General features: G+C 37.1%; 1 protein-coding gene across 1 annotated transcript in view; it reads right to left on the reverse strand.

The window, feature by feature from the left end:
- ATG5 (autophagy related 5) overlaps positions 1 to 26,651 on the reverse strand; it is a 78,745-nt gene that overhangs the window by 43,568 nt on the left and 8,526 nt on the right. The window contains exons 4-6 of the mRNA XM_084284118.1: positions 22,862 to 22,940; positions 16,561 to 16,723; positions 3,651 to 3,745 (exon numbers count right to left, since the gene is read on the reverse strand). Of these exons, the coding sequence (XP_084140244.1) occupies positions 3,651 to 3,745; positions 16,561 to 16,723; positions 22,862 to 22,940 (337 nt within the window). The remainder of the gene's footprint in view (positions 1 to 3,650; positions 3,746 to 16,560; positions 16,724 to 22,861; positions 22,941 to 26,651) is intronic.

The following is a 26,651-nucleotide window of genomic DNA, read 5'->3' on the forward strand; positions in this document are numbered from 1 at the left end:
TTAACCAGTGTATTACTAAGTATGGCAAATTTCAGGCACATTACTAAAGTGCTTACATATCATAACAATTCATCACTGCAAAGTTTAATCACACCACCTTATGGGACTTAAGATCGGAAAAATCTGTTCAAAGATTAAGCCTACTGTTCAATTAGGCAATAAAAATGAATAACCTAACCAAAATCCTTAGAAAACAGAGGCAAAGGAAAAGGTCATTTCAATACCATAGCATGTTCCAGTACCCAAATAAAGGAACAATCAGGCAATCCCAGATTTCCTTTTGGGCTGGCGAACAGCCAGTAACTATCCTGCCTTAAGCCAAGTGACAGTCTAGAAAAGCTCAGAAGAACTTGTCGTAGTTATTTCATTTTCTTCCATACTTCTCTGATTTTACTCTTGAGAATGAAATGCTATTTCAACTTTACATCCTATACACTTGAAGGATAGACTCCAGAGAAAGAGAGATTGACAAGAAGCAAAAGGGAGAGAACAACCAGGAACAAGTGGATGAGCATGACTTGGGGAGAGTGCGGGCAGGCTGCCGTGACAGAGAGATCAAAACTCAGGTATGAGTACAAACCAGGCACAAAACACCGACACGAGAGACTGAGAGCACTCCCATCTGCAGCATTAGATAGCACACCGTGGTTTACCAGAGTAGTCTCCATCAGCACGTAGAGACTCCTCTCCAGTGCCTGACTAATATGCTCCAGTGCCTGGAGTCAGAGGTCCAACTGCAGGGCAGTGAAAACTTCCTGCTACCTACCGGCACATCTCTTGTCCAATTACACAGTGCAAAACCAACCAGTCTTAAGCACAGGGAAGAAGTCCTCAGGTCAAACTACCTATAATACTGCACAAGAAAAGCAGCACTCAAATGCATAACATACAGAAAACATTAAAAGAGAGAATAAAAGAATAATGTATAATAAAAGAAAATAATAGTAAAGAACAAGTAGAAAAGGCACTTCATTCAATAGCACTATCAGATAAAAGAGCTTTTGTGCAAACTCATTTGAAGACAGCAGCTTATACCTCTGAAGTGATGTGGGGCACTTTTTTTTTTTTTTTAAACACCTTGAAGTAAGAGTGTCACAAAAAAAAAAAATAAAAATCACTATTTCTATGCCATCCCTGGTAGAAAAAAATTCCTCCTATGTCAAAGCTTCATCTGGTGCAAGTTCCTTTAGACTACGATAACTGGTAATAAAGTCTTCAAAATCTCACAGCTAAGTTAAAACTGCATTTGAACTGATAGTTAGTGACACAGTCTTTTTCTTCATCTTTTACGGTAGATGCAAGGATTCCAGTCCAATCTTAGCTTCTGCTCTTAAAAAAAAAAAAGAGGTGCTGGACATAGGCTTAAAATTACCTGTGGTTAGTTTAGTTCTGACTTACTCAAGTATTATGTTCGTATTTTTGCCACCTCTTTCTCCCCCACATACCATCAGATTTGGATACCACACGAGGTATGATTCATATTATTCTTTAGAAATGTATTTTAATGCACAAGCTTTACAAATGAAAGAGCCTTTGAGTTTTGAAAATATCAGGCCTTCACTGAAAAGCATGTCAGATCATTTTATTGCATGCATTTTCAGCATGTCTTTTTTAACTGCTGCAAAAACTCATTTTTCTTAGACACTGTTATCTAAGCACATTTCTTTGAAGGAAAACAAACTCATCTGCCTCACACAGCCAAGAAACACAATGCAGGCAGTTCCTTTCACAGATTCTTCTTCTAATATTTTTGGGATAATAGAAGGTGTGGAGAATAAGAGGAGGAACTCTCCCCCCATTGAAGGCAAGGTCTACTAAATTCCTGCCACCCACCCACATAGGTTTACTTATCTACAAAAATGTGATGTAAAAATACATAAGGAATGAAAGCCTAATTATTACAAATCCAGGCTAACCCGATCTTTGGGTATTTATGTAGGAATATGCAAGCAACCAACTAGAATGCAAAGCTGATTTTTGCCACCATTAAAATAACGTAAATGCTGTCAGGGTGGGGGTTAAATGTATCTTAAGAGTATTTTGATTCAGTTATTTCCACACATGCAAGTCTGTCACTAAGTACTGTAAATTTGTTAAAACTATAGAAATTACCTCCTTGTTTGGAGTCAAATTATAATTTAATTGTTCTCAGAGCTTTCTGAAATTTTCTCTGAATTTTTCACTTTTTCACTTTTATGATAAGCAGTAACCAGTGCACAAAGCAACAAAAGATGCTAGAAACACCTGCATCCACCTTTAAAAAAAAAGGGAACATCACTGAAAATATTTAGAAATGTTAAGAACAGTAACACTGAAAATAATATACAGCAACCTTCTCAAAGGTCGTCTCAGCACCATCTCTATTTATGTTTGAGCTTCTGATCTTAATTAGGCATTTAGAGTTTAAATTATAGCAAGTAAGGGTTTCCGATAGAAAAGGCAACGTGAATAAAGATAAGTACTACTGACTAAAGGCACGGATATTACTGGTTTTTTAATATTTAAGTAAACTTTATTAGTACGAAATCATGTGATATCACAGAAAATTTCTCCCATGGCTTAGAAGTTCCTACCTTATTCAAACAACAAAATTCCACTTTGCATGCCCATGTATGTGTTTTTTATAAACAGACTTTAAAAAAAAAAAAAAGCTATCGGAGAATAAACAACTTAGTTGTCAAGCAAACAAAATGCTGTGAGTGAACTGCTTTTCCAGATACATCTTTTGATACTTGCACTAACCTTGCCATCTGCTATGATCTCTGACAGAATAACTGACTTCCGTTCTCAATCTAAAGTTTCACTATGACAGTAAATATCTTATATCTAACATTAAAAATTATTTCAGTCCCACAGTAAGACTATATAGCTTTATATATTTTAATGAGTCATTAAACCTGTTATAAAGCAGTATCACACCACTTAATGCTATGAATAGGAGACTTTTTTACAGTGACAGTTGCAAAACTCAAGTGTAAATAGATGATAATGTTTCAAAAGACAGATCAGAGAAGAATTGTTTAATTGATATTCTGTACATGCTTCTAAACATGCTTAGTTCTAAACCTCATCATGACCATAATGCTATAAAAACTAAAAGGACATCAAAACATTTTAAGGTTTCCAAGGAATGTGCCCCCCAAAAGACTATTAAGAAAATAGCACTGGTGTATTAAATTGGAAAAAATATTCAAAGCTAGTTTGGTATTTTAAAGTATACAGTTAAAAGACAAAGGTAAGAATCAGACACAAGACCCATGCAGTATCTTTTGCCTTGTAATGCCAACAAGAAAAGCAACCTACACAGTGGTTAAGGGAAAAACTTGCTCTTCAAATGTTTGAGTTAGGCTTTTCAAAGTGCATTTTGCATTCAAAGTCTCCATATTTAGCAGTTACTTCTAATGACAATTTGCGTTTTTTATAAATCTTCTAACCAGCTTTATCACATTTTCATGTATCACACACTTATGACACAATGAATAGTAATTACCTATTAGAATAAATACAGTCCATCTTGTCCTTACTAATTCATACAAACTTTTACCATATGTTGGAAAAGGGATTGTGTAAGTCTGAAAAGCCAAGACAATGATATTTGACACCTTAGTAAAACAATTCGGTAAAATTGGTTTTATTTCATTGTGTCCTACCTGATAAATTCTAAATGGGATGTATCGAAATCCATTATCTTCTGGAGGATACTCCATGAGCTTTCGATTTATAGCCCAAAATTGCTCAAATTTATCTGTGAAGGTAAAAGCAGACTTTGTTAATACTAATAACATATATAATTCTTCAGCTACAAGAGGTAAGTGAGGCATGATTAAAACAACATGCAAATGCAAACTTCTTACAAGAATTTGGCCTGTATGAATTTTCTTTTCCCCACACTTCTCTACCCTATTTAGTCTCAAGGCAGAAGTAAGCCATCTGCATTCTCCTACGAAAACAGTGATATGGTGACTTACTGAACTGAAAGAGAAAGCAACTTGAAGTCATGGCACATCTCCCCCACTAAAGAATTAACAGGCCATGAATTATGGACTGCATTACCTCAATTAACAGTGCATTCTTCTACCCTCTCTGCTATTACTGGTCCACATCGCCTCACAGCTTGTTAAAAACATCTACAACATCTAACTAGCCATAACTATCGGTGAGCAATAGGTACAAAGAATAGATGAACTAGAAAGCAGTGGAAAAAGTTCTTGGAGAGTTTGTATTTCGATATGTAAACCTTAAAATAATCTGCAGTCATGTATGATCTAATCTGAAAGTATACTGCCACTTTCATGACATAGCCTGAAAATAAAAGTTTGTTTGAAAAACTGTTTTGTATTATCCAAGTAACTAGGTTTGGTAAAACAGCCCAAGGCAGCACACAATTTCATCCTGTTCAGGCAATACAAGAACTAAATGGAATATTGTGCTTAAAATGTATTAAGGACAACCTAGGCCCAAAGGAGTAAATCCTTTTACAGAAGTAAATGAATTATTCAAATCAAGAAAACAATAGAAAAAATGACAAAGGAATACGAAGAGCTATGATAAATAAAACTTCAGGACAAATTGCAGCGGATGGCTCTTCAGAAAGAGCACAGACTCTGACTCTCTTTCCTCAGAGCAACGTTCAGGTGAGTCTCAGAGCGACTGACGGTGTAACTGGTACAGAATTCAGTCACTGTGAAGCAAGGTCAAGTTGAGAAATGTGTTCACTGAATAAAGATAACAATGCAAATGCCAAAAATTAAAAGAATCAGATTTGCTTCACTTGAGCATAGAGCACAGATGCCTGTCAGCGTGCTAAAGGACACGGTTAACACTTAGGGCAGCTCGTAAGACGATGTTTTTCCTGACCAAATATGACACACAGCAGAATTTCACAGGAACTGTAAACAAACTTCTGCCAGGTATTCTGCAGCAGCATTTCCTGACGTTTATCTCGAAGTATTTCCACACCCTTTTTTCCTGATTAGCAGCAAGCTTCTCTGGACAAGTATTTACCTGAACCACAGTGAGCACTGCATGGCACTCGCTGCACATGGGTGCTACCCTCGGGCTCACCAGCTGCAGATCTCAGCCAGGGGCAGTGACAACAATGGCCCTGGAGCTGGCTGTACCCAAACAAACCTGCATTTGGGAACCCTAGCCGACACAGCCAGATGTTTACTTAAAGTGTTTGTCACAAAAAAAAACTGCATCCTCCTCATGAGCTCTGTAAGAGGAAGGTAAGATCTAGCACACTTCCCTCAGAGTTGGGGACAGTGTTCAGAGAGTGGCTTACAGATGTCAGTTCAGATCCTACCTTGATAAAAATAGATGTTAATTTACTTGTTCAACCCTCACATTACAGTAACTAGGAAAGCTGAATTCACAGCTTAACAGCTTATCTTCAAAATTCAACAGGGATGATCAACACATCTTATAGATTAGAAGAAATTCTGAGCAAGCAACGGACTTATGGTAAGAACTCAAACATATTGTCCCTTGGGGCATATATTGCAAACAAGCACATCTTTAAAGGACAAAAAATTGTCCGTAGGCCATACACAGCCTACTTCTCTTCTTCATTCCAGCCTCTTTACCTCAGAGGAAACCATGCAGATGGTGATGCATAAATACAATAAACTACCTGAAGATTGGGGTGTTAGAAGGTCCTAAAAGGCGTCATAGTGCTTCAAGTTCAGTATGTAAATATGGGGGTTCTCGTTTTTTTTTATTTTTAAGAAAATCAGTAAGTATCAGACATCACTATTTAAATAATCATCCCAGAAATGTTCTCTATCCTTTCTCATTTCAAGCTTGAAAAAAAGTAACAGCACTGCAGCTACAGACAAGGAGAGGCTGAGAGCTCTGTTGGGCCCGTTTAGCTCGGAGAAGAGAAGAAAGAGGGGATCTTATCAACGTGTGTAAGTATCTGAAGGAAGGATGTCAAGAGGATGAGGCCAGACTCTTTTTCAGATCTGCCCAGCAACAGAACAAGATGCAACAAACTGAAACCCAGGAAGTTCCAGCTGAATACAAGAAAACACCTCTTTGCTGTGAGGGTGACAGAGCACTGGCACAGGCTGCCCAGGAACGCTGTGAAGTCTCCTACTCTGGAGATGTTCAAAACTTGCCTGGATGCCATCCTGCGCAACATGCTTAAGGTGCCCTGCTGGGCAGGGGGGTTGGACCAGGTGATCTCCAGAGGTCCCTTCCAACCATTACAAGTCTACATGTAATTCAGAAAGTTATGTAACATTTCACCTACTTTCTCTAACATAAAAGTGTTAAGTGCCAGAATCCACAAACACTTCCTCCTCCCTCTATTCCCCCAGCCAGCTGCTGATCATCTTATTTAAGGCAGTCAATTTATCTATTTACGTTTATCATATTCTTCTCTGAACACTTGGACCGTGGTCAAGACAAGCTCATTTTACCAAAATGTTTCAATTTCTAATAGCTTCTATAGTTTCTAAATGTAAGAGCAACAAGTCTATAGCAGTTGAACGATGAACTTGTTGCATTTTATAATGAAGTATGCTTTGCCAATGTACCTGATATCCAGGATGACGAAAAAACCTCTTAGCAAATTAGCTAGATACAATGGAGCCAGACATCTTAAGACACATCTCTCCATGAAGACATCCAAGATAATTTATCCTCATAGCCTTCTACTGCTGTCCTCCAAACAACCTTCTATATATGCAATATTTTTAATGCAGGAAAATGAGTTGGGTGTAAGAAATGATTACAAAGTTTTAAAGAAATCAAGGAAAGGCTATCAAGTTTACAGACAGACACACAGGACCTGGCAAGAGCTTTTATTAGCATCAGCTGAATGCTGGAATTCTAAAGATTCAAAATCCAGATTAGATGCTTCAGCAGAAAACTTAAGATTCAAAGCTTAAAAACAAAAAAATCCACGATGTTAAAAAAACCTCCTCCAAAATCCTCTTGAAAGCATGAGTGAAAGGATTCATTCTCCCATTTTTGCGTGTCAGTACCTCCTATTTATAGGAAAGAGACTTAAGGAAGCTGTTAACACTACTAAAGCAATAAGAAAGACTTGAAGACAGAAATTTACTGGCTTACTGGCCGCAAGTTTAACAATCAAAACCAAACTGATTTTTCAAGTCTGTGAACAAGGAAGAGTTCCGTACCTATCAGCAAAAGCACTTTGCACACTCATCTCCCTCCCTTCTGAAAAGGTTGTGCAGTCTGTGTGATATCTACACTCCCATAATAGTCAAGTATGATTACTTTTGCTTTCCATGATCTGTTTTCAAGAAAGTGCTTGACCAATGTGTTACAGAGTTTCTGTATTAGCAAAAAAAACAGTACTCGCAAAAGGCAGATGTTCGTATCCGAAAAACAGTATTTAACTTAAAGGCAATCAGATCCGAATAGAAATATGGCATTAGTGATAGTTGGATAGATGACTCTAATCATATTTCTTAAACAAGAGCTTTATACACCTTTGCCTGAAGTTATATACAAAAACTCCTCATGGAGTTTTTTGTGAAAGATCAGAAAGTTAATAGCCAAATAATGGAAAAGAGATCCAGTTGAAAAATCTCAACTACCACTGGTATTTATAAATATTAATTTATTAGAAAAGCAGTCAGTGCACGTCTAAACACCAGATATTAGTCTTCGGTATTAAAGAGATGTACAGAATCTATAAAAAGCTTTGAAAATATGTATTTACATATATAGAAATAAGAGGTGACAAAACTGAAAGAACAATGTTATCCATAACAGTCTCAGTACACAAGCCCACTTAGCAACAAATTAAAGAGAACTCAAAAACTTACAAATAGAGCAAGCTACATATACATTTAGTGTTCAGAAATCTATCACTGAAATTGTTCATGCCTTTAAAAGTTCTCTTTAAAATAGTTTAAGACAGTTACAGGAAAATACTTTGAGACCTGCAGTTTCCTTCATTAAGCAAAATGGGAGATGCTTTAAAAGTCATTGAAATTAATCTAAATATGTAACAGTTGCATTAAAAAGCTGTCTGTAACTCCAGTCATAGCTTAAAATACCTTTGTTGTTGTTAACAGACAGTAGCTGTTAGATCTAATATTATTAAGCAACTTTAAGTAAGGAATAATACAGACTGAAATTTCCAAGGATGAGCTTCTTTCTCAGGCTGAGACGTGGGTGCAATGTTCTTCAGACAATCAGGAAAAAAAGTCTTCATTCATGTTAGTGTCTTACAGTCATTCCTTGAAACTCAACCGCTGCCATGCTTCAAACGACAACTTGAACATGGGTAATTATCACAGAACAACAAATTATATCTAGAGTAACTTCCAGTAAATCAGTGGTCGTAGTATATGGCCAGTCAAAAGAACAAAAAACCTTTTAAACTTATCAGAAGAAAAAATATTAATAATTAGGAATTAATTTGTGTATGTATTCAATATTGATGCAACTGTTATCAGGATACTGACTCCAGAACTGCATATTTTTCAAAAAGACAGTGGAGGTTTATTTAAATACCAAAAAGAATTAAATGCAGAAATGAAGGAAAGATCATTCTTTAAATTCAGAAAGGAAATAATAATTCTGGGCTTTTTTCTTCCAATATTGTTTTTTAAAAATCAAAAAATTGAACAGGTAGGTGCAGTCCTCAGGTTAGCATATATGCATGACTTTTTTCTGTACTATTCAGGGCTGCTTATTAAAGTCATCTAGTTGTACAATTTAAAAAATGCTCAGAATGGAGCTGTAGCTCTAATTCCATGCAAACAATACCAATTTGCAGCTTGCATAAAAGTGTCCAATCCTGGAGTCCAAAAAAAAACCCAACACTTTTCTATTCTCAGTGGTTCACCACTGTCGAATAACCGTATGAACCACAGAAATGATGTGCAGCTAGATGCACTTGGGCAGAACCAACCATAACAGTAACAAAGATTCCAACTGATGCACCAGAATCATAGGAATAATTAGATTGGAAGTGCCTTTGGAGACTGAGCTTTGGAATAGAAGCTCCTGTCTAAAATAAAGCTGCCTAAACAAAGCTGAGTTTGCTCAAGGCCTTATACAGTCAAGTTTTGACTGTCTCCAAGGTCAGATTGCTCTCTGGGCAATGGGTTCACATTTTTACCGCTTTCACTCCCCCCACTTACATCCCATCAGAACTCTTCCTGTGGCAACTCAAAACCATCCCTTCTACTTGCCCAACTCCACTGCTAATGGAGGCATGCCTAACAGGAGTCAGACTCCATCTTCTCTAAAATTCCTTCCTTTAGGTACTGGAAAGCTGCTATTAGATCCATCTTCAGCCCCCTCTTCAGGCTAAACAACACGGTCTCTTCTAATACAATACGCTCCAGCCCCTAGTCACCTTAGCAGCATCTCTGGACTCTCTTCTGTCTGCCAGCATCTCTTTTCTCCATGGGTTGCACGGTGGACACAGCATTCCCACTGCATTTTTGCTAGTGCTGAGCCAAAGGGAATAATTACTTCACCTTCTGGCTATATTCTGCAGGAGGATGATGGCTAAAGCAGCTCACTGTTTAATCTTCATTTCTGCAACAGCATGCTACAGACTAAGCGTATTTTCTATTGACTTGTGCTCTTACAAACACTATGTTTAACTGCTAAGGCTAGAAAGGAGTCCTTTCTAAATGTAGCATTAATTTAATTTCTGTATGGTTTCCGGAAAGGCCTAGGCTCCATGTACATACATGTATGTAATTCTGATATCTGATGAGCAATTTTAACCAATTTTATAAAAGGTTTTGTGCAATATGCCTCAACTATGAAGCAGTTTTGTTGATATTTTAAACGCTCCAAAACCATCTGCACTATCTAAAAACATTACGTACAGCTCGTTATTGTCATTTCTCAGATATTTAAAGACCTCACGCTAAATGACTTTTGGCCATCTAATAAACTCATTGTTTTTACTCATACAATAAAAACAGATAATCGAGACCATCAAGGAGACCCAGCTACACATCAGGCTTCTGTTGACAACCACAGTTCAGTGCCAGCCCTTCGAGAACACAATTTGGAGTAGTGATATAGCATCACTAAAACTTAAGATGTTTTCCTTGTTTTCAATTTTACACATTGCCACCACCCAGTTAAAAAAATACACTCAATTTTAGACTTTCAGGTTACTTGCATATTTTGACAGATCATGCCATATAATATAAATCCACCACTGAAGAGGGCAAACAAGCTTGTGTGCCCTTTCAGGCTGTCTTCAGACAAGAGTAACTATCAGATACAGAGAGAGAGGAAGTAGGTGACTGCTCTGCTTAACGTGACAAAAGCTAGCTACAGAAATGTGAAAATATTCTTCACATCAGAGAAGTAACAACACTGAACATGAACTTACACATCTAAAGTAGTCACAATTTTGCTGTACAACTGCACAACAGTCATGACTCGAAAAAGTTTCTCCATAGGATGAGTTGCCCAGAAATCTTACGCATCCTCCGAATTCTCATTCAGTTGGCACTTTACTATATAACTCCACAGGAAAGTAGTAAAGATTGTAAAATTTGAAAGTAAACAGCAGTAATAGTAAAATACAGTGGAGTATGAGATGCAGGGTTGACTACTTGGGTCTGTACATTCAGACTAATTCACCCCACCTTGCCTGCATGCACTACAGCACCAGTGTTTACAAGCACAGAACAATCAGGAGAAACTTCCCCATTTACTGGTAGCTGTAAATTCTAGTTACAAAAACACCAAATTTATAAGCCACATTATAAACCGAGATATGGATTAAATCCAAGAAAAAAAAGGGGGGGGGATCTCCACCCTAATATTACACAGTTAGGTTGGAGATTTAGATCTGATATCAATGTATTTAATGCATATACTCTTATGCTGTATTTTTGCATGAGTTTTCAAAGCAGTGTTCTAAAGTTAAAGACTCAAAGCACATCACATAAGTTTTGCAGGTTTTTTTTTATTATTTTTGAAAGCTGTATGACAAAGCAGCATTTCATACTTCAGGTTATCTATCAGACCCCAAAAGGCATTTCCTCCCCCTTTTATTTTCCACAAAGGAACCACACCTTGCCACCATTCTTTTCACTTATTAAACATCCTCCCTAAAAAGAAGTTTCACTTTAAGTGCACTATTTCCTCAACACTACCTCCCCTCATTTCTAGGTCATCGATTTATCTGGAAAAAGTTCAGGGGAAGAAAAACAAGAGGGACTACTTTCTTTCCATTATTCAGATGTGAAAAAGCACGCTTCCTACTTAAATTAAGCCTTCCGTGCAGCCTACAAGCAGGAGATCTCAGTAGGTATTGTGACTTAAATTAAAAAGAAAGCACTGATCATTATTAAACAAAAAGTCTTACCCATTTCTGAAACACATCTCACAGACTGTGCAAAAACAGAGCAGAAGGGCTTATTACAGACTTCCCTGAGTTAGTCAAAGGGAAAATCACTCCTGACAATTTTACGTATCTTCAGCCCTCTGCTCCAAATCCAGACAGCCTGAATACTTTACACAGGATACTCAAGAGCAAAGAAGGTATTATATACAAGAAAATGGAATGCCATAATCTCTGTATAGCTCTCTAAACTGCTTTGTTTCCCCCCACATTATTTTTTTTTTCCCCTGAAATACAGCTTTTCTTGTTAGGGAACCTTATATTAAGGTGTCTGTCACAAAAACCCATGAGTTTACCAGCAGGAAGTAACTCCGAATGATTTCACACTGTAAAGCAAAAAACCCTCAACAACTAAAGACAATTCTTTCCCGAAATGAAGTCTGCTTTTTAGAGATGGTCTACTCAGACATTTAGATATACCTTGTGCATCCTTCAGCATACCTCAGGAAATGGCATCCTTTGAAGGGGGAGTGCTACGAAGAAAGCAGGAGGCATTAAAAAAAAAGTTCTACATTACTGGCATCTAAGTAAAACAGCATTTTCATGGGTGTTTTTGGGTATTTTGGGTGTGTTAGAATCAGAGTATGGCACCCTTATCTGGGTACATCGTTGGGTTAGTCATTTCTGCTGAAAGGGTAACAAACCAGTAAACACTACAGAACTAATGCTGAAGACTGTCACAAGCCACTATCAGAACAAGCAAAACACATCACCTCCTCCCAGAAATTCCAGGGAAAACCTGGGATTCATTCTGCCAGTCCAGCCTGACTGAACCCAACCATGTTTATTAGCCCTGCTGAGCACCAAAGCAGACTTGGGCAGATTTTTCACAGAGCTCTCTGAACACATTTATCCAGCTCTCACCAGCTTGCATAACATGAACACCTTCACCATTTCAGGTATGTCACGCTCCCTTAACTCCAAAATAAGTAGGTATTGACAATAATTCTAAGAAGAAAAAAAAAGATGCAGACCAAGAAAATGTTAATGACCAGCTCAGGAAGGTAATGACTTTTTCAAAAATCCTCTTAACCAACGCTCACATTTTAAAAGCTCAACAGAATCATTTCATCTTTCTTCAGTTAGACAAATCTCTGCAAACATAATAAGGACAGATATTCCTGTTTTGGTAGAGATAAAGGGAAGAAGAAAAAAAGATGGCTTTGTGATTTAAAAACTGGTGGCTTGTTCATTCATTCTCTTGTTAAATTCCTGAAGATTTTCTAAGTACACATTGCCTAATTTAAGTTTCAAATGACCAGTTAGGATGACAAATTTGTTCTGTTACCAATGCACGTGTATCTTGTATTGAGGTAAAGAACAGCATTGGTACCACCAGTTCCCTACAAAGAGGACAAACATGCATATCAAACCTGACTGGGTCATGCAGCACAAAAAAAAAAAAAAAAAAAAAGAAGATATTGATAATGTATGACAGTATCACTCCTTGGGAGCTCAAACATTTCTAAACAGGAATGTGATAACCCAGAAAAACATGATTTCTACACCTAAAAAGTACAGGACTTAAATATGAGATTGAGAAAGAAATGAAAGAAAACACAGGCCTCATCCTGTCACTAAGGTGAGAAAAAGATCACGAATTAAAAGACTAAATATTGCATATTCTGAATGTTTATAGGATTTTTCTCCTTTAATAAGAACAGTTCAATATGGCCATTTAAATTTTGGTAAGCCTACAGTATGAGTAAGCATTACATTCTTTTTCCATAATATTTGCAGTAAAGTAATGACTTCATTATATTTTATAATACATAAAGAAGCCTTAAAAGTGGTCATGAGTTTTTACTGTTTATTTCCTCCACTCATGTATCTGAAATACCAAATCTAGTCTTCACCAGATATAAAGGACGCTTGTGAAAACTTCAGGGTATAGTTGCTTGTCTCTCCACATCTGATGAAAAGCAGCTGTGCTGAACCTAAAAACCTTCCTTTATCAGAACTATTATATGCTGAAGTTATAGACATTAATTCTTTGAACCATGCAAAAAATACAGCTCTCCCTCTAAAACAAGAGGAAATTTCATGTTTGATCCTGAGTCATCACTAGGCCTAGTCTTAATGTTTCAAAGCAGAGAGACTTTATTCTTCCACCACAAAAGGCAAGAAGAAAAAACCACCCACTTGAAAATCCTCTTTATCCACGATAGAAACAGCCATAACACTATTATAGCAAGAACAGTAGTAACATTTTCCATCAGTTCATCAGACCAAAGAATTTTAACAATTCTTACAAAGGAGCAGAGGACAGTATAGCTCCATACCCTGCTTTATTGCTTCCCTACCACATTCAGGCATCCACAATGCTGATGAAAATTAGGAGAGCACAGATGTACCCATCCCAAAGAAGTGATCTGGCTATGAAATAGGTATTTTATGGACAGAAATCAACTAACAACACTAGAGCAACCTAGTCTAGTGGGAGGTGTCCCTGCCCATGGCATGGGGGTTGGAACTAGATGGTCTTTAAGGTCCCTTCCAGCCCCAACCATTCTGTGATTCTGTGAACTGTAGTTTGAGGAACAAGCAAAACCACAGCACAACCAACAGGCAGAAAAGTATGTTTATATGCCTGATTTCACAGCAGATCAATACAAAACCAGAAACAGTGAGAGGAGGGATATAAGGGGTTTTATGAATACATATCAGCTGTTACCAGCACAAGATTTTTCCTCAAATTCACTATCACAGCCCTTCCCCTATAAGGCATCTATAGGCAACTGAAAAGCTTTTCACGCTACCTGCTCAAGTACTTCCTTCTCCTCAGAGGTATTTCTATCAAATTATACTTGCAATTAGTAGTTACATTTCTCCAAACAAGCAAAAATGTATTTTTCCCCCAAAACGAGTTTAATACTGAAGTAACACGAAGAATGGTTTGAATTGGAAGGGACTTTAAGGATCAGCCAGTTCCAACCCCATAAGTATTACCATAATTCATTAAACTGAAAAAACACTTCCTTTATTTGAGAACTGAAGAAAATTGTTTGAAGTTTGAGAGGAAAAAAAAAAGCCTGCAGATGTATCGTTACTTACAAAGCAGTTATCGCAAATGCTACTTTCTTTTCTTTTTTGTGGTCATTCATTCTTGTTTCACAAAGAGCTTTAAAATTATTACATCTCAAACGAAAGCCTATAAAAACATACTGAAAGATACAACGTGCTTAAAAAGAATTTTCTTGGTTTCACAAGCTTTTCTTGTTTCTCTTTTATGAAGAGCTGAGAAATTAAAATTAGCATTTGAAAGTATTCAAAAGATTGTTTAAACTTCACATTTAGGTGTCAGATTCCACAGGTGCGATTTCTCATTAAATACAGTGAAACCTTCCTGAACTCAGCCATGTCAGGCAGCCTCTGTTGGTAACCAAAAATTCTGTTTGCCTAGAACCGAAGACAAACAATCAGCTAAAAGATAGAGCCTAAGATGAGTACAGAAAGAACACGTTACAGACCTGTTCTCTTACCTAATATATTAAGGGTATGCATTAGAGGTTCTATAACTTCTGCATAAGAAAAAAAAAACCTTAACTCATACCATTTCTTTGTGTAGTCATCTGGTTCTGCCGCCAACATAATTCACTCACACATTAGAGGTCTTGCAGCTTTAATTGTCAAAAACATTAATAAATAGAGCACATGCAGTGCACTCCTGGAAACAGGAATATCAGGACTAAGGGGCAGGGCTTCATTTCCCAATAAAGCTAATTATTCGTGATATAGAAAACAAAATGATGCTGACACAGCAATTTGCTTCTCTCAAACTAAACTGCTTACAGGACTAACACTATTACAGAACAGTGTTTTCTTTCAAAATTACTGAAAACACAGTTTCAATTGATTTGTAACAATGTAAGTTTTAGGGAAACATCTCCATTTACAAGGATTCTGGCTCCTGGCGGACCAGAACTCCTTTATTTACTGTTTATTCACAAGAGTGGATATATTGTCAGTTTGCTGACTAATAATCCATACAAAACAATCCCTCAAGCAGTCAAAGTAAGTATTTTGAACTGAACCAGAAAAAACACAAATTTGTATCCAGTAAATTTTGTACATAATCACTGCACCCCCCCTCCAGATCTTACCAGTCAAATATCAAATAAAGATAAACCCTCAATTTATAATTCTCCCCCAATTACGTCAATTAGAAACCAGAGTTTCTAATAAACACTCAGACTTCAAAATTATTACAGGAGTAATAATTCATTACCATTAAAGGCAGTACTGCTTAACAACAAAAAATAAACAGAAAACCCACATATTCATTAAATAAGCACACTAAACCCAAACTCATGTGACATCTCATGCCTCAAGTCTTCTTGCATTCAGAGCTTCTCCTGTTCTGTTTAATTTTCCTTATAAACACATGGGAAGAGTTTAATTTTAACTGTTTTGTATCTCAACACAGTTAAACATGCGTATAGCTTCCATAAGATAAAACTACCAGTAATAATACAACAACTCAGGAGATCAGGAAACCACATTTTCATATGTTACCACCCCTTCCAGCTAGCAGTTTCTGAAATATTTACATAGCTTTTCAACTTACATGCCGCTAAGAACTATGACAAGTACAAACAGACAGGGAAAACAAAAAAAGGTTATGTTTTGCATTACGGTGCCCTCTGTTCAATGGAAGAACATTTTAACATGCTGTTCTGAATTATATCGCTGATTTTTTCCAATTCAATTCTGATCTATGCAAGATCTTTGCAAAAGCAACAGTAATATCAGGAATAAAAAATTAAATTTGGCGTGGGTGGAGGGAGTAAAGTTATTAATCTACTAGGCAAATTTTGAAAGTGTGGGCATTGCCTACCAGTGACAACCTTTAAACATAGAGGAGACGACACTTTTTTCTTTTAGGGGCTAGGATAGTTCATAGTGAACACCACTTACACCTCAGGTGTCTACCACATAAAGACTACTAGTTGCATGGAAGTGCAGAAAACACTTTGTTTCGTTGCTTCTTTTGTTTTGTTAAAACAGAGTCATGACCTAATTCAAGAAAACTGAATATCTCAAGCTACATTTGGATTATCACATTACTGATTTATTTTTTTTTTTAGTTTTCAATAAAAGAGCTCTTTACCATGACATTACTTAAACCGGTATCATGACAAAAATTATTAGCATGCTAGTCCTAAATATAATTACTATTTGATGCAGTGTATTACCATTCTGTAACCCCATCCACAGTTGCTTATGATCCTTTTTTTGCATCTCATTGATGACTTGACTTTTGTGCTTTAAAGCATCTGCTTCTTTTATGCAAGCCATAAAATGGGCTTCAATCACATCCTTAGAATGGCAGTGTAGAAGATCCTTTTCTGGAAAATTCTACAAAGAGAAAGATCAAGAGAAATAAATATATCATGGACCTTAGAAGATGAGGAATAAAAGATTATTTTAATCTGGTTTATATTTATACAACAGAAGCACACGGGGATCTTCTACTTATTAAAGATAACATCCATTCTCTCATGGATGAAAAGAAATGTTTTGCAGTGAAAAATGTTCCAAAAAAAACAAAGTTGAACAATTTTCTATAAAACCAGAAATCACTCTAAATCACTCAACCTCAATTCGATGAATATGTTTAAATACATCAGTGGGTATATTCAGGCCCTTACCTCTCAAATTCAGGAAATGAAGCGTTTTAACGTGCTTTCAAGTGCACGTTCTACTCTCTAGCAATTCCTATAAACTGTCACTGAAAGTTTAACACATTTTTTATTCAGGTCTTCAAAAAACGTTTCCTCCGATTATCATCCACATACAAGAATTATAGCATATAGGCCATTTACAAATATTTTTCTTCAAAAATGCTGGAAATCCTTGTCAATTCCAGTTTTACCCAATACATGTCTATTGCTACATCATGTGATGTGACTCCATATCCATTTTATTTCGTTACAATTGGTGCACTACAGTCAACGTCGCAGATGTTGAATTAGTGTTCCTAAGGCAGCTTTTTTTTTCCCCTCAGTAAATGTTAACTACCTTTCCTAATTCAATTATTAAGAAACTATAGTACTACATCTTGTTCAGGTCCCTTTGGATATTAACTAATATCTTGGTGTAGATATACAGTAGGGTTGTTCTTTCCCTAATTTTTCTTTTATTGACAGTATCAATTGCCATCCTATAATACAAGCATTCAGTAACACAAATTCATCGTCTTTAGTTCTCAAGTGTCTAAAAACCCGTCTTGTTTCATCCCTTCCTTATTCATCCCCTTTTCATAGCTGCTTATGACTGTGCTGAACAGCTCAACCCCCCAAATCAAATCAGAGTGGCATCATTAGTACTCCCCTTTGTAACATGGGCTTGCCACATACTTTTATACTTTATTTCTCATCTGTTATTGCACAAGAGAACCTTTTCTCCTAACCCAGTACAAATTGGCTATTTTGAAAAGTTTTTTCTGAGGCCTATCAAAACCTTTTTGGAAATACATGTAATGGGGCATTTTTCAAAGGCTTTTACAACACAGTTAACAAGTCGCAATAGGAGCGATATATTGCTGGAGAAACCCATACCTTCCCTCCTCCACACAAATCAGGAAAAAAAACACACAAACTGCTTCAGACTGTGGGAACTCAAAATATCTAAGAACTAGTAACAGCTGGCAATATGAAAGCGTTGGGAATGGCCTTACTTGAAGGGTATTCTGAAGGACAAGAACAATAGTTGCCCCTTCATTAGGTTATTGAATAGAGTTAGGAATTAAAGAATGGCATTTCATAATCACAAGATCATTCACATAATCATAAGATTGGAAGGGATCTCTCCATCTGGTCCAACCCCCTGCTCAAGCAGGGACACCCAGAGCTGCTTGCCCAAGACCAGTTCTGTAGCTCTCCACAACCTCTCTGGGCAACCTGCTCCAGTGCTGTCACCCTTCACAACAAAGAATTGTTTCCTGATGTTCAGAGCGAACCCCTTGGGTTCCAGTTTGTGCCCTTTGCTTCTTGCCCTGGCACTGGGCACCACTGACAAGAACACGGCTCCATCCTCTTTGCATTTACAAGCACTGATAAGATTCCCTCCCACCCAAGTCTTCTCTTGGCTAAACATTTCATACAGTGGCTCCTCTCTGTGTTAACCAACCCAGACTCTGGAATCAAAAGGATGAATTATCTTGCAAAAACAGGAATGTAATGGGAAGAGAAGATTGCCAATACCTTCTTCCTTGGAAGTATACACAGGCTGGTGCCTGACTTGCAAAAGGAGTGCTATTGTTACCTAAGACTAATGGGCACAGTTGACTAGAAATCTAAGGATGTAGATAAAGCTTGTTTCTTATATGAGGATGACACACAAAGACATTAAAGAGGACAGAAAAGAAAGGAAAGCTCTTTCCAAGCACAGCTCACTCCCTTTCTCTCCTACAAAGCTGAGTATATTGGGTTCCAAGATGAATGGAACACATTACTGGGTCTGTTAGTTGCCAGCTGACATCTGTAAAAGCCTGTAAAATACTTTTAGAAGTTTAACTAACTTGCTCAAATAAAGTAAATTCTGGTAACAAATCCAGAAAAAAAAAAAAAAAAGAATCAGAAATAGTACACTTTAAGATCAAAAAAATTCTTTACGTGGTAAAATTTAAAGCAAGACACTGGCATCCCTCAAAAAAGATAAAACAATGAATGTACCTAAAGCCCAGTAATACAGGAACATAGAAACTGCCTTTCAGTTTAAAGCTTAAAGTTCAGCTAACTTTGAGAAAACAACAAATACAAGAACTACTTTGTTACATGCGTCTAAGTGTTGAACTGCAGGTTTATTTTTTTAAATATACGAGTTTTTCTATCAACATGCTGACTTTCCTCCAACAAATTTCAAATGACAGAGAATGTCACTCCTTGGGGATGTGTTCCAGAGAACAGACACAGTGTGGTCCGCAGAACAGCAAGGAGATACCTGAAACTTATCACAACTAGCTAAGCTACAGGAAAGTAGTACAAAGGTATAGGATGATTCCTTTTCCCAGCTTCTAAAGGATAACCCACTAGAAGACTGGAAAGCATTCTTATGATCTCAGTGCTGTCTCTTTCCTGTAGAGGAAAAATACCGGCACATTTCTATTCAGTTTTATGAGTAGAAGCTGAAAAAATTGAGCGTAAAAAACGCAACTCAGAAAACACTGCTACATCTATTTAGGGACATAGCAAACAATTTCACCCATATGAGACTACCAACAAAAAATATGGCATCCCCACTGATATGAAGTAGGACACAGGAAAAAAAAAAACAAAAAAACATTTAAATATGTAACACTTTTTTTTTTTAAATTCTACTTGCCTATTTGGGAAATAGAAGTGAAATGTCAACAACTTGACTCAGCTCCCTGAAGAAAGAGACAACTGTAAGCAAGGTGGTAGCCACCTCTGGCTATACAAGGATGAGATCTATGAGATCTGCAAAAAGTTTTAACAGACCCCATAGGCAGCTTTAATTCAAGTATTCTCATTACTGATGTCCTACTCCCTCCATGGTCAATATCTTTAAAAGAAAAGTTACTAAGGGTTGACTGGGATTTTCTTAGAAAGCTGAAGTGGTTTTGCTTCACGTATCAGCAGACATTTACAGCATAAATTTAGTCATAAAGAAGAAAGTATCATCTGTACAGACGGGAGCACTATGTAACTTCTCACGTAAAACTGTTCCAAAAACATAGCAGGTAATTTCAACAGTCTGGTTTCATAACTCCATTCCACCCAAACTTACGTATCAGTTCTAGTTCACAAAACACCTGCTTATACTGTGACAGTAAGCATTAGGGTCACTTTACAGAAAGTTACACCAATAACATGGTATTAAAGACCATAAGAAACATATCCAGCAGCAGGGGAAGCATCCGTGTGTTTGTGTTTAGTTACCCTTCAGTATTCTTTTCTTAAAAAAAAAAAACAAAAAACAATGTATACTCTACAATGTATGTAATGCATGGAAAAGCACTTACTTCCTTTTCACTCCACCTGACCCTACTGTGAACTAAGAAAACCAAGAAAGGAAGACAGCTGATGTACAAAACCAGATGGGAGTTTCTTGTCCTCTGCATCAGGTCACGCACAGAGAAGCGGGGGTCAGCAGGTAAGGATTTCAGCAGAGGAAAAATGTTAGCCTTTCACCTGGCATATCTGATTTCCCTCCTCCTGTAGCACTAGCATTTCCAGGGCAGTTCATCACCTCCTGCCAATTGCCCAAAATCTGGAGAGCTGGGTAGCCTGCTGAGAACAGGAACAGTGCTAAGCATGCTGCGGGGTTCCATGAGATTAATTTAACAGGAAGGGATAAAGTTTCCCTCTTTCCCATAAAGCCACACCTGGGTAACAAAAGCAACTTCCCAGGCTACGTCTTCTCACGATTCTCATGAATCTTAGCACTCTGATCAAGTTCATTCATCTATGACTATTTAAGGCAACTACATTTCAACTTCATACTAGAGATATAAATGAATGCTGTTTTGTACAAATGAATGTTTGATTGCATACCAGAGTAGGTATGAATAAATTGCTTCCTAAATACAAACAATAATTGCGTTCTTTATTTGGACTGCATATCAAACACAGGAGGAAAGTCATAGATTTGCCAACTTTCAAAACTCTGCTGAACAAAAAAAAGTGTCATCTTTTCTTGTCATGTCTTTAACTTCAAACAAATAAAGTTGATAGGAAAGCAAAAAGTTAAAAAACTCTTTACTAAAGTTTTTGAGCTCTCTGTTCTTGACTGTATACTTTTATAAAAGAAAGGAGAAAGCAATGACAGCAAAAATTAAAGCCTACAAAAATCTAATACTATTTATTAAAGTTAAATAAAATATGTGGCTCTTTAAAGAGTAACTACACAAATGAAAAGATAATCTAGATAGAAATCCCATGCCTAAACTATTTAAACTGTAAGGAATTATAACACATGAAAATGTCTTCAACATTTTGATATACTTTGATACATTTCAGTTATGCTTTCATTTTAAGCATTAAGGTGGGTTAATTTAAATAAACTTTCAAATTACATCAAAAACAGGAAGAGAGATTAAGCAGGTGCTTAGTCCAAGGTGTTACATGTTTTTAAAAACTAAATTACATCAGTTTTTAAAATAACACTTCCTTAGAGGTAAACTATTTCTGTTGATCTTTAACATACACCTTTGAGACAAACTTAAATTAGCTGATGTCTTGGCAAACAGAAATATAGGGACATTTAAGGTCAGTTTACATTACTACATGAAACTGAAAATCACTGTGGTGGTGCAAGTTATTTCTCAAGACAGCTCTGCTTTGGGATGGCAACATCTTCTCCTTGTCGCAGTTAATCTTCCAGAGCTCCCAGAATGTGCAACAATCTGTGAAACTAGCCACCCTGCAGTTTCTTCAAAACAGTTTGGAAGTTTCTTCATCTCACCTCTTTGGCATATATCAGAAGTCTAGTAATTATAATGGTTGCAAAAACATCCCCGTCTTCAGATTCATTAACTCACTCACTTTTAAGTTTCAACACATGGAAGTATATATTACAAGAACACATACTTCCAAAAAGAATCAGACTACTCCTGCTTGCAAGATCTTTCCTGAAACACCTTCAATAGAGGAATAGTTTGAACAAGAACATTCAGCGTTAACTGCTTCCCAGTATGCTTTTCATTTCATCTCAAATCACACAGAGTAAAGCTTGTTAACCTAGTGTTTTCTTTTGGATCAGTTTTCCTATTGCTTTTTCTCTATAGTACAACAAAAAGAATAATGTTTCACAGTTAGATACTGTGATTTCTGCTTGTGGTTTTGACTTCAAAACATACCTGACATCACCTTCTCAATGCATGTCAGAGAAAGAATACCGCACCAGATCTAACCCTGCACAAGTACTCTTCTGAGCAAAGATCAGTAGTGCTATTAAGTCATACCTAATGGTTTTACAATGTGTAATCAAAGCAATGTCTCCCCTGTGACTAAACTGTCACACGACCAAAAATTTCACTCAGTTCTCTAAAGGGGACACACATGAAGTACAACTTCAAAGAGCGATAGCACTCACTGACTTCAAGGATTTCTGCAGTATCTCATATCTATGCTAATGTGCCTAAAGGGATGAGCACTTCTCAATCTCCTGAATCTTGAGTCAACTTGAGATGATTGAATTAAAAACATTATGGCAAGTTCTTCCCTTTTATCAACTCAACTGCACCGACAATCTCATAACTTATCTTGAAAAACTATTCTGGATTTTCAGATCATAATAGAATCATTTTCAAAAGAAGGCTTATTTGAAAGCACATACAGTCTCAGGGAAAATAGGTGGAGATTTACAAAAAATTTTAGATGATTCCTAAAGAATGATCACTCTCCTCTTCAAAAAGTCCTACCTTCTACTTCCTTGTAAAATAAGAATAATTATGAAACTTTTTCCTAGCTTTCAATTCTCATGTAATCTTACGCTCAATTAATCTTAACCTAAGGTGTATTTCAATTTTACCTTGAAGTGCACTGTGATGTTCCAAGGAAGGGCTGTATTTGATGCATGGAGATCAAAGAGCAAACCAATCGGGTAATGCCTAGAAAATGAAAAGGTATTAAATTAAATGCACAGCTTTTATATTTATTCTACATATAACAGTTTGCTTGCCTGCATTTACAAAATGGAATTAGCTGTTTTCCTCCTAGACTTAACATGTACTATTATTCAGAAAAAATATACAGGCAGGTATTACTGACTTACAGTTTACAGCAGAATCAAGCCTGGAATTCACAGATTAAGTATCTAAACCAGTGATCTCTAAGCTGTGCCCACAAAACACTGTCAGCTTTGCAACAGCACAACCAGCCTACAGCTGCTCTGCAGAATCCTTCAAAATCGTATTTTGATCATAATGCTCAACAAGAGCGGGACTAGTTGGTCTGACAGAGAAGCTGATATGTTCAGACACTGTAGAGACAAGAGAAGTTTATACCATACTGACTTTTAACTATTCCTCCCTCTCCCACCTGCCTGATGTCATCATAGAGGATAAGCATTAGAATTTTAAAATGACATATTTGCAGAAGGGCTAAACAGAGGATAGATCAAGATGATCTCTTCACCTTCACTAACCTATCAAACTAAGGGGAGGAAAAACATTAATTACAGTTTGCTCAGTTTTATTTTTTCCTATTTCAGTGGTATTCTGAACTAAAAGAACAAATACAAAGAAGCTGCTCCCTCCAAATGTAAACTCTTATCTTCTAATGAATTTCAAGTGGATAGAGTCTTCAGCAATGTAAGTCACATGTATTACATAGACAAAGCTTCCAAAGGCATTTTAAAAAGTTCTATTATCTTTCAAAAAGTCTCAAACTGAAAAGGGCTTCTTAGCTTTTTGATCCTACAAAGAGATAAGCACACACTTAGCTGTAAACTCAGTTGGTCCACTGAATTAAATAGGACTGAACACAGAACACAAAGCCAAGCAAGAATATAAGAATCAGAAATCCATAAAAACAGTAACAGAGGGTATTGCTCTGAAAGCACCTGTGTCGAGCCGATTTCCTGAGCCGCTAAACCCTCACACAAATAGTGCTTTAATACCCTCTACTGGTGAGACCAAGAACTACGACGAAGACACTTAACAGCAAAATTAAAAAAAATAACGACATGATTCTTGCACTTATTCATTCAGAACTTTTTAAGAGAATAGGAGAGTATATCAGAAAAGGATCTAGCACTGTCTTCCCCTTACAATGGGCAAAAGAATCCAGACAACGCATATCCACGTTTATCCAGACTCAGTGCTAGTGCTCAAGGACATTTTACTACTAACAGTCAATCCTGTCTTAAGTTCTTCCACAGGGTTTCACCTGGGGTGGTTTTCCAGGTGAACTATTTAACAAAAGTCAGATTTTCTTTGACAGTTAGATTTACAAGAAAATGACTTTTTGTTCTATTTATCAATGACTGTTTGTTCAATTTATCCAACAAAATAGGTACAAAAGGACACCAAAACATTCTTGGCCTACATCTGTACCTTCCACCCAGCAGATTACAAAATAAAGTTAATGTACTTAAGCTTTCCTCAGTAAAATGCTTGTGTTTTGCACAGCTGATAGTTTTTTTTTTTTATTATTTTGAAAGAGGCCAGTGCTAAATTCTCTTTGCACCACAGCTGAACACATGAGATTCATGATGACAGTAGGCCAGGAGAGAAATCACTTTCTATTCAGAAGTGTGGCCTTCCATTAGGTGTAAGGTTCACAGCAGGAGCAAAGCAGTCCTGACAGGTAAGACTTCCCCATACAGAACTCCAGTTCACACTGGCATTTAATCTGAAGCCAAGAGAAGCCTTAAATAATGCCTTACTATATGCAATGCTATATTTCTCTTACTTTTGATATATAGTTACAAGCATTTTTTAAGAGTCCGGAAACAATAGCACTCCATATAATACCAAAGCTATTTTTTTTATATATCCTTCATAATAAAATCTGTTTTCTTAACTGGAATAGAGGATTAAGAGAAGCACAAAAAGGGAAACTGGGAATAGAAGAGACTTTTCTATTTGTAGATGCGATGAAAAAGAGCAACATTTCCTCACCCCATTCTTAAGAGCCTATCTACCTTGTGCCAAGGGCCAGTATTCCCTCATTAAAAGTCTTGCTTCCAGTGGCACTACTTCAATGCTGTTTCTGAACTTTTATTTGAAAAATATTCACTGCAATTCAAGAAACATGCAAACGCTTTCTAGAAACTACAATAACCAAGACAATTTAAAAATAATAATCCACAAACCCAGGCCTTTAAAGACTTGCCTCTCCCAAAGAAAACAGAAAATAAACACGACACCAGCTAAAGGAAACATCCAGCCCACAAAGGTAATATTATAAAAACAAACAACCCAACCAACTAAACTATTGAAATCAAACTGGTTACTGTCTGTAACTTTCTCAAAGGGGGTGTCTAAAGAGACCACAGGTCTTTGACAAAGGTCAAAGAGAGTGTCTAGGAGACCACAAGTCTTGTTTAAAGAAAAAAATTGATGGAATAATGATCGGTTCTGCAAAGTATTCAATCTATAAATGCATAACAGCACTGACTCCCAGCCACTGTCAATTTATTACTGCTTTTGTTATTACACAGAAGGCGGTTTCAAGGTGTGAGAGGTGCCCTGGAAAACACAGCTTCAAGAATACAAAAAACTTTTTGAAAGTGACAGAGGGGTAGTAAGGACAATGAATGACTACTTCTCTAAAAACTTCTTTCTGGACCCAGGACAATATTACAGGAATACAGAGCATGACAGCATCAGTTGGCAGGTGGTTGTCATATCAGAATAATTTTTAGAGGTAATTCAGGAAGATTTGCATCACACAAACCGATAAAATCCAGGACAAAACCAAAAAACAGACATCCTGTGCTCCAGAAGTGGGGTATTATAAGTATCAAGAGCCCTGCATCTTGTGTTTGGGTATTTCTGTGAACTAACTTGTGTTATTGAGGGAAACAATGGCTGCGTAGAAAAATAAATATTCTCACCTTGTTCTTTAGTATTCAGTAAGAAACACACACTTCTTCTAAGCAAACTCTACCATTTTCAAACAATACGCCAGCTACTCCTAATCAAATGGTGCTTTGGCCTCCTGTCTTCTGGCAATTCCTGACCAGGTAGAGTTAAGCACCCATTCAGTTGGTACTAGAGAGACACCCCTGCAACTGCCAAGCCTAAAGCACAATTCACACACAGAAAGGATGACAGACGTTCTGCTGAAGTCAGAAGACAAGAGCTCAAGGATAGTAATAAAGTACAGAATGCCCTCCCCCAGCACCCACTCTCGGAGGTAATCATCAAAGGCCTGTGACCTCTTGCAAAAAAAAATCCAGACTCCTTTTCCACCTGCTGTTGCAGACATGGGGCTAGAAGCTCCAAAGGATGGATCAGTGACCTGAACAGCACATCCACACCAAAAGGAAGCAGTGCTAGTATTTAGAGACTCCCTCCTACAGTGTATGGAGCCCCGCCTCCATCCGCCAACCTCACTTGCTGCTTGTCTGAGGAGGTTTATCTGAAACTTTTTGGCAAGCAGCGCCTAGCCCTTTCCCATCTTGGTTTAATCTCTTGTAACTGCATCATGTCTGAGAAGATTTGATCCATTTTGGTTTTGTAATCTCTGCTGCTATGCTGCAGTCTGCTGACCACTTCTTGCAACTCCTTAAGCTGGTGACACAGACCCTGCATCAGCGCACACATGTTGCAGGCAAGGAACCCATCTTCCCCTACCCCTAACAACCTTGGTGC

This window comes from Netta rufina (assembly GCF_964035555.1).
Source record: "Netta rufina genome assembly, chromosome: 3".
NCBI classification, from domain to species: domain Eukaryota; kingdom Metazoa; phylum Chordata; class Aves; order Anseriformes; family Anatidae; genus Netta; species Netta rufina.